The sequence below is a fragment of the Pongo abelii genome, chromosome 10 (assembly GCF_028885655.2).
Source record: "Pongo abelii isolate AG06213 chromosome 10, NHGRI_mPonAbe1-v2.0_pri, whole genome shotgun sequence".
NCBI lineage: Eukaryota > Metazoa > Chordata > Mammalia > Primates > Hominidae > Pongo > Pongo abelii.
In genome coordinates this window covers 93,610,184-93,619,911 of record NC_071995.2, presented here as the reverse complement: position 1 = coordinate 93,619,911, position 9,728 = coordinate 93,610,184, and the positions used below count along the sequence as shown (strand labels likewise).

At 43.4% G+C, this 9,728-nt stretch overlaps 1 protein-coding gene across 6 annotated transcripts in view; it reads left to right on the top strand.

Moving 5' to 3' along the window:
- The first annotated feature begins 577 nt into the window (after positions 1-577).
- NR2C1 (nuclear receptor subfamily 2 group C member 1) overlaps positions 578-9,728 on the top strand; it is a 53,696-nt gene continuing 44,545 nt past the window's right edge. For 2 of the 6 annotated variants that reach the window (XM_009248113.4, XM_054526529.2), the window contains exons 1-2: positions 578-852; positions 6,847-6,920. In XM_009248113.4, the coding sequence (XP_009246388.1) occupies positions 6,867-6,920 (54 nt within the window). In that variant the 5' untranslated portion in view covers positions 578-852; positions 6,847-6,866. 6 annotated transcript variants of the gene reach the window in all.

Here is a 9,728-nt window from a genome sequence, read left to right as displayed (position 1 = left end):
GCCTCCCAACTTGCTGGGATTACAGGCGTGAGCTACTGTGCCCAGTCTCTAGTGATTATATTCTTGCCCTGTTTAGGCGTTATGTCTCTTTACTCACAACAGTTTATAAGTGAAACTTTGCCTTACCATTTGCATGAGTTGGCCTCAGCTTGTCATTATATATAAAGTTTACTAATGTAAATGACGAGTTAATGGGTGCAGCACGCCAACATGGCACATGTATACATATGTAACAAACCCGCACGTTGTGCACATGTACTCTAGAACTTAAAGTATAATACAAAAAAAAATAAAGTTTAAATATGATTGGACTCTACCCAGAGCCCAGTTTTCCAGAAATTAGAAACAGATACGCCTAAGACCCAGAGGGTCATTTATTACTCAAATCTAAAACGTTGACTCAAAACTTCCCCTAATGCCCACCTTTGGCAAACGATGCTTAAACCTTTGCACGTGGCTTCAAAAATTACCTGGCTGGGAACGCGTAGCTCTGGCGGGGCACTCTGCCTCCAAGCCAAAAGGGGGCAGTGGACTCACAGAGCCGCTGCTCGGCCCTCCGATCCCTCCACCCTACTCTGGGAACGTCACGACCTCCTCTCGCCGCTTCTCCCCGTTGCTAATGCGCAGGCGCTGGCGGGATAGCGCGCCGCCAAGCCGAGAAAGGGGTCACGAACTCTGACCCCCCACAAATACCCAAACACAGAAAGCTCTCTCTGCCGTGAATCTCGATTCTCCCCTCCCGTCGGCTTTCTTCAACCTTTCTTCCCGGAGCGCCCCCCAATCCACGAGTGGCAGCCGCGGGACTGTCGCGTCGGCGCCCGACGCCGGAGTCAGCGGGGCGCAAAAGCGCCGGTAAGAAGCGCTGGGTGGGGACACCAGCGACCGCGTCGGGGGCGGGGGCCGGGGGTGCCCTTCACCCCCAACCGCCAACGGACGTGGTCCCAGCGCATCCCTCGGCCTGCGTCCTGCGGCCAGCGGAGCCGTTCAGTTTGGGAGCGCCGCTTTGGGCTGCTCGACTTGGGCTGGGAGCGCGGAGCTGTGGCGCCGAATGCGCGGGGCCCCTGGAGAGGCGGGGGCGGCGGGACGCGGGGCCGGACGGCGAGCGGCTTGGAGCACACAACCGCCTTTCCAGCTGTGCTTTTCGCAGCGCCTCTGACCTTTAACCTGAAGGGAAAGCTTCCGCGGCGCTGCAGCTTTCCCCGCCCGGGAGAGCCGCGCGCAGCGCCAAGGCTTCCAGGGCGCACGGCTAACGCCGGCACGAGTGAGACCCCGGAGAGGCCGACCCTCGGCTAGTGGCCGCAAGTCCCGGCCTGCATACCGTCCCTAACTCCCGTGCTTTCACGGGACGGACAGAATGATCCCCTCCACTTTCACTTTTCTCTCACGACAAATCGGGCCAGGGTCGTCGCTGCCTGTGGGCCTGGATCTTTTCAGAAGAAATGGAACGGCCCCAGGGTTCTCACTGCAGGGGGCATCTCCAAGCTTCCGATAGATAGCTCTTTTGTTAAGAAATAATTCTTCCAGCTCGGGCAGATACCATTTTTGTGCAGTACGAATGTTGCCAAGTTGTCCCATAATCTTCAGTAAGTAGGTCAGCCTTTAAAAAAGCAACCGGAAAGCAAAAGCAAACAGACCTAAAATTACGGCCTTTAGGGTTTAGTACCGCTAGAATTTGTAAATGGATCTTCAATTTTGAGGTTTTTTGAACCATTTCTGCTGTGTGGTTGGTGATACTCGATTTTTTTTTCTTTTCTTTTTTTTTTTTTGAGAGGGAGAGGGAGTCTCACTGTCGCCAGGCTGGAGTGCGGTGGCGCGATCTCGGCTCACTGCAACCTCCGCCTCCAGGTTCAAGCGATTCTCCTGTCTCAGACTCCCGAGTAGCTGGGATTACAGACACGAGCCACCACACCCAGCTAGTTTTTTGTTTTTTTGTATTTTTAGTAGAGATGGGGTTTCACCATGTTAGCCAGAATGATCTCGATATTCTGATCTCGTGATGTACCCGCCTCTGATCCACCCGCCTCGGCCTCCCAAAGTGCTGGGATTACAGGCGTGAGCCACGGCGCCCGGCCGATGATTGTTTTTAAACTTTAAGTCCAGTTAGTATATCTGAAAAAGCGATGTGTGTTTCTGTCATTAAAAGTGGGTCGCGGCTGGGCGCAGTGGCTCACACCTGTAATCCCAGCACTTTGGGAGGCCGAGGCGGGCGGATCATCTGAAGTCGGGAGTTTGAGACCAGCCTGACCAACATGGGGAAACCCCGTTTCTACTAAAAATACAAAATTAGCCGGGCGTGGTGGCGTACGACTGTAATCCCAGCAACTCCGGAGGCTGAGGCAGGAGAATCGCTTGAACCTGGGAGGCGGAGGTTGCAGTGAGCCGAGATCGCGCCATTGCACTCCAGCCTGGGCAACAAGACCGAAACTCCGTCTCAAAAAAAAAAAAGAAAAAAAAAAGTGGGTTTTATGAAATGTTGCTAATCTTAGTTTTTCAAGGGGCATGTTAGTTTCTTCTAGGAAAGGTTTTTTTGTTTTGTTTTATAGAAATGGTGGGGGGCCTCATTTTGTTATCCAGACAGATCTCTGGCCTCAAGCTATCCTCCTGCCTCAACCTGTTGAGTAGCTGGAATTACAGGCACCGCATCCTAAGGAAGGATTTTGAGGGAGCAAACATCCCCAAAATATCTACCGTCTGTGTGTCTGCCACACAATGTGTCATCCCTACTCTTGGGGAATAAAAACAAAACAGCATACAATAAATAATAGTATAAATATAATTCGTTGCTGTTTTTCAGTGACAAGACCATCTGCAGCCTCTCGAAGTCTTTTATGAACTGTCTCTAGAAAAATGCACCTTTAGATAAAATTTTACAGACAGTATTAGGAGTTAACAGAAATCTATTTCTGAATCCTAGTTAACAACCTTAGTCTACAAAATTATTGCTCGACCCTTCAAGAAAGACTGGGTAAAAAACTATTTGAATCAAATTTTTTTTTTTTTTTTTTTTTTTTTTTTGAGACGGAGTTTTGCTCTCGTTTCCCAAGCTGGAGTGCAATGGCACGATCTCGGCTCACTGCAGCCTCCACCTCCCAGGTTCAAGCGATTCTCTTGCCTCAGCCTCCTGCGTAGCTGGGATCACAGGCGCTGTCCACCACGCCCGGCTAAATTTTTGTATTTTTCGTAGAGATGGGGTTTCACCATGTTGGCCAGGCTGGTCTTGAACTCTTGACCTCAGGTGATCCACATGCCTTGGCCTCCCAAAGTGTTGGGATTACAGGCGTGAGCCATCGCCCCTGGCTTGAACCAAATCTTAAAGGTCAGGTGGAATTTAAATGAGGGAGAAAGTAGGAATATGTTGGGGAATAAAGAACATCGTAGTTTGACCTGAACAGAGGCCCCTCTTGGGAGTGATAGGAAATGAGAATAGGGGGAAGTCGGATTATAAAAGAACTCTCCATTGTGTTCACAGTGCCAGGCACCTTGTGAATGCATAATAAATATTGAATGAATACCAAGGGAAGGGGTTAAAACTTTGTTCCTTTGCCATTAAAGCAGCACTGATGGTCTGAAGCTGGAGAATAAGGATAAGTCGTTCTGTGAATGCCTGGCCCATAGTAAGCATTCAACAAGTGATTTGTTGAATGGAAGAAAATTGAATAAATTTTTGAGCCAGTCAGTATGAACATTTTTAAGGCTCTTGGTATACATTGGCAAATTACTTTTCTAGGAAGGTTAAAACAGTCTAACCTTCTACCAACAGTGTATAAAGAATGTGTGTGTTGGCTGGGTGTGGTGGCTCATACCTGTAATCCCCACACTTTGTGAGGCTGAGGTGGGCGGATCACTTGAGGTCAAGAGTTCAAGACCAGCTTGGCCAACATGGTGAAACCCTTTCTCTACTAAAAATACAAAAAGTAGCTGGGCATGGTGGTGCATGCCTGTAATCCCAGCTACTCGGGAGGCTGAGGCAGGAGAATTGCTTGAACCTGGGAGGTGGAGGTTGTAGTGAGCCAAGATTGCACCACTGCACTCCAGCCTGGGTGACAGAGCAAGATTCTGTCTCAAAAAAAAAAAAAAAAAAAAAAAAAAACTTGTAAATTTTACTTTTGTATTGGCTACTTAAGGCCAGTTTATCAGGCTGGATCCTATTTGAAGTTGGGAAGAATGGGAAGAAAACAGACACTGCTATCAGAGCAGCCTTAACTTACACCATTACTTACCTTCTTCTTTCTCATCTCTTCAGGGTAGAGACCATCTTTATTATCCTATCCCAGTGTCAGGCATAGATCCTGGAACACATCAGGGACTCAATCAACTGAAAGGTGTAGTTAGGGAAAGGGAGAGTTGCTTTTTTTTATAAGGTTGAGAATCCCCATGCAGTAGCAGCAATGAGTGTTGGATGGATGGATGCATGCATGGATGCATAGACGCATGGATGGATGGATTAATGTTTAAAAGCATTTTTTCAGTCATCCAGTCACAAAATTGTGGGGGAAAAAAAGGAATGTGTGTGTTGCCTTATCTTTGGATATTAATCTTTGGAGTTAAATTTAGTCTTGGAAAATATATAGTCATATGTTATGGGGATGTGTTCTGAGAAATGCATCCCTAAGTGATTTTATCACAAATGAACATCATAGAGCATACTTACACAAAACTAAATGGTTTTGTGTAACTTACCATACACCTAGGCTATACAGCATAGCCTGTTGCTCTTAATTTACAAACCCACACCGCATGTTACTTTAGTGAATACTGTAGGCAGTTTTAACACAGTAGTATTTGTGTAAGTAAAAAATCTAAACGTGGAAGAGGTGTAGTAAAAATACAGTGTTATGGGTGTAATCTTGTGGTACCGCTATTGTATATGCAGTCTCATTCATTGACTAAAACATTGTGCAGTACGTGACTATATATTGATCTAATGAGTCCCTGGAATTCATTCAGACAAACAAATAGTTTATCTACCTAAGTTTTCATTATGAGGTGACTTCTTTGAGTCTAATGCACCAATACACTGGTGTTGATTTTAGGATTTCTGGAAGAGATTTCTTATTTTTTTATTACTTTGATTTTTGTGGTAATACTTGTATTTAAGCAAAATTTAAAAGCATCAAACACTTATTCAATGAAAAATAAGTCTCCCTCCCATTCCTGTTCCCAAACTTGCAGTTTCTTTCCTTGGAGGTAGTTATTGGAACCATTTTCTTTCTTATGTGTCTTTTAAGATGTAGTTTTTCTTTTTCTTTTTTTTTCTTTTGAGACAAAGTCTCTCTCTGTCACCCAGGCTGGAGTGCAATTGGCACAATCTTGGCTCACCACAGCCTCTGCCTTCCAAGTTTAAGGGATTCTTCTGCCTCAGCCTCCTGAGTAGCTGGGATTACGGGCACCCGCCACCATGCCTGGCTAATTTTTCTTTTTTTTTTTTTAATGAGATGGAATTTCACTCTTGTGGCCCAGCTGGAGTGCAATGGTGCAATCTCGGCTCACCGCAACCTCCGCCTCCCAGGTTCAAGTAATTCTACTGCCTCGGCCTCCTGAGTAGCTGGGATTACAGGCATGTACCACCACACCTGGCTAATTTTGTATTTTTAATAGAGATGGCGTTTCACCGTGTTGGCCAGGCTGGTCTCAAACTCCTGATCTCTGGTAATCAGCCCACCTTGGCCTCCCATAGTGCTGGGAATACAGATGTGAGCCACCGGGGCCGGCCCAAGTGTAGATTTCCTTGTCTTTAGGCAGCATTTTAAAGTTTTATTTGCCTACCTAGATCTTGCATGTTTCTTATTAGGTTTATGCCTGAGTGTTATGGGCTGAATTCGGTTCTCCCACTAAATCATATGAATCCCAAATTCCTATGTTGATGTCCTAACCACCAGTACCTCAGAATTGAGTATATTGGAGATAAGGCCTTAAAAGAGATAATTGAGTTAAAATTAGTTCATTAGAGTGTACCGTAATCCAAAATAACGGATGTCCTTCTATGAAGAGGACACAGACACTCAGAGGGAAGACCGTATAAACATATAAAGATACATGGAGGGCTGGGGCCGGGTGCAGTGGCTCACGCCTGTAATCCCAGCACTTTGGGAGGCCGAGGCAGGCAGATCACGAGGTCAGGAGATCAAGACCATCCTGGCTAACACAGTGAAACCCTGTCTCTACTAAAAATACAAAAAAATTAGCCGGCATGGTGGCAGGTGCCTAGTCCCAGCTGCTTGGGAGGCTGAGGCAGGAGAATGACATGAACCCAGGAAGTAGAGCTTGCAGTGAGCCAAGATCATGCCACTGCACTCCAACCTGGGTGACAGAGCAAGACTCCATCTCAAGAAAAAAAAAAAAAAAGATACATGGAGGGGTGGGCATGGTGGCTCATGCTGATAATTCCAATTCCAACACTTGGGAGGCTGAGACAGGAAGATTGCTTGAGCCCAGGAGTTTGAGGCCAGCCTGGGCAACACAGTGAGAACCCATCTGTACAAAAAATAAAAAATTAGCCAGGTGTGGTGGTGTATACCTGTAGTTCCAGTTACTCAGGAGGCTGAGGTGGGAGGATCACTTGAGCCCAGGAGGTTGAGACTGCAGTGAGCCGTGATGGTGCCCGCTACACTCCAGCCTGGGTGATAGAGTGAGGCCTTGTTTTAAAAAAAAAAAAAAAAAAAAAAAAAAAGACACATGGAAAAGGCAACCATGAATGGAAAAAAGAAACTTCAGAAAAAGCCAACCCTCCCACCTTAACTAGATTATTTTGAAGCAAATCTTAAATATCTTATAGTTTTATTTGTAAGTTATTTAATAAAAGTGTTTTGTGAGTTTAATTATAAAGCATCTTTTTATTTTTGGCAGGACATTTTGGCAGTTAGATCATGGCAACCATAGAAGAAATTGCACATCAAATTATTGAACAACAGATGGGAGAGGTATGTCTAGTTTACGGTTGATGCGCTGACCCACCAAACTTTTCTAATTCCTACTAAATGCATATACCAGGTTCTGGAGTTCCAGAAATAATAGATATTCCCTAATTTAAGATAGCTTTTCAAGCTACTGAGGGATAGTTGAATAATCAGACAATTCATAGTAGAATGTGGTAAGTTCTGTGACAGGTCATTGTATCAGGTGCAATGGGAGCACAGAAGAAAATTGAAAGGAGTGAAGGGAAGGAAGGAAGGAAAGAAATTAAAGAGCTGTAGAGTGAGTAGGAATGCTTTTGGAGGGAATGCTTTTTAGAGGGTGCAATCTGAGGCCAGTTTTGGTGGGATCAGTAGGAGTTCAGCGTCAATACTGACATCTTCATTTTTTTAAATGGTTGTGTCCTATTACTTAGTAAGAAATACCACATAATTTGGAAGTTCTCAAAATATTATCTGGGGACACTTCAGAGAAGCAACCAGGTGAAGACCATTTTTATAATACTGAAATGTTATTTGCCTTTTCAGTATTGTTCTCTCCCAGGTATACAGTGGAATTTTCTACAGACTGTGTGACATGTGATGATACTATACGATGAAATGTGTCAGCATTTATAAGGTGTACATAACTCAGTGAATCATTGCTTTCCGGATGACCGGTGTATAATGTTACACAATTATGCATGAGTGAAGGATCCATTTAAATTGCAGGATAGACCAACAGATTTTAATATAGTTTATGACTCTACCTTGCTGCTAACCTTTGAAAAGCTGCCACTTGTTGAGTTGATGTAGTATCGAACAACTTTCACAGTTTGAAAAGGGTATTAAAATATCCTTCCCCTTTTCAACCAATAAATATGAAGCTGAATTTTCTTTAACATATATACATATATGTATGTATGTATATGTGTATATATGTATATATATATATATGGTGAAGAAATATGTTTCCGGCTGATTTTTTGTGACCATTTTTTGTGCTCACGTGCCTGGCTGATGTTTTATATATTTTGTAGCAACAGGGTTTTGTCATGTTGCCCAGGCTGGTCTGGAGCTCCTGGGCTCAAGCAGTCCACTGGTCTTGGCCTTCAAAGTGCTGGGATTACAGGCGTGAGGTGCTGTGCCCAGCCTCATTATAACCAAAACAACATAGTCTAACAGATTAAATGAAGAAACAGTTATGAGATTCCAACTTCTGTTAAACTAGACATTAAAGCAATTTGTAGAAATATAAAACAAAGCCATTCTCTGCACTACATTTTTGTTTGTTTGGAAAATAAACTTTTTAGTCATTAAGAAATAGGTTATAATGGGTACAAAAAAATAGGATGAATGAATTAAACCTAGTATTTGGTAGCACAACAGAGGGACTATAGTCAATAATTATTTTATTTATTTTTTTTTTTTGAGACGGAGTCTCGCTCTGTTGTCCAGGCTGGAGTGCAGTGGTGCTGTCTTGGCTCACTGTGACCTCCGCCTCCCTAGTTCAGTCGATTCTCCTGCCTCTGCCTCCTGAGTAGCTGGGATTACAGGTGCCTGCCACCATGCCTGGCTAAATTTTGTATTTTTAATAGAGATGGGGTTTCAGCATGTTGCTCAGGCTGGTCTCGAACTCCTGACCTCGTGATCTGCCCACCTCAGCCTCCCAAAGTACTGGGATTACAGGCGTGAGCCCCTGCGTCCAGTCAATAATAATTTAATTATACATTTTAAAATAACTAAAAGAATATAATTGGATTGTTTATAGCATACAGGATAAATGCTTGAGGGGATGGATGCCCTGTTTTCCATGTGATTATTATGTATTGCCTGCCTGTATCAAAGCATCTCACGTACCCCAAAGATAATATACACCTATGTACCCACGAAAATTAAAAATAAATTTTAAAAAATTATGTTAACATTTAATGGGTTGTTAATTTTTAAATGAATCAACTATTTTTAAAATTTCTCTTTGAATTTCTAACTCACATGCAGAAAACCCCATCTCTACTAAAATATAAAAAATTAGCCAGGTGGGGTGGCGGGCGCCTGTAGTCCCAGCTACTCAGGAGGCTGAGGCAGGAGAATCGCTTGAACCTGGGAGGCAGAGGTTGCAGCGAGCCGAGATTGCACCACTGCACTTTAGCCTGGGCAACAAGAGTGAAACTCCGTCTCAAAAAAAAAGCTCTTTGGAACCCTCAGTAATATTTTAGAATATAAAGAGTCCTAAAAGCTAAGAACTGTTTACATAATTTACTACTCTTCTCTATCGAAGGCTCTTTGAATTGCCTAAATATTCAATTATTACAATTATTATGCTGCAGCAATGTCCTTTTACTCATTTAAGCAGAATGTTTCAACCCAGGAGCAGTTGGACCATGAATGCGCCAAATGCTCTTCTCTAAGAAGTCAGTATGAACTATTAGTCTTTTATCCAAACAATTTGCTTTAGACAGAAACTGATTAGTGAATCAGAACTTTGTTTTAAATTTTGCATAGAAAAGAATCTTGAAATAATTTCAGGAAAATAAAAATAGAAAAAGTTTGGTACAGAAGGAACAGGATTGGAATTTTGGAAAATTAGAAACAAACCAACTTTGCCATTTTAAAATTGAATCAAGGAATTTAATTGGCTTAATGACGTTTAATCTGGGATATATTTGCTGAATAACAGAAACTCTCAATGCTGAAATAGTTCTGTGTATTCATGAACTTGTTCCTCCCCCCAGATGGCAGATGGCAGTTCTGTCCTCCCAATTGCTCAAGCCAAAATTTGATAATTATCCTTGACTCTTCTTTCTTCATATTCCCTTTCAATCTATCAGCATTATT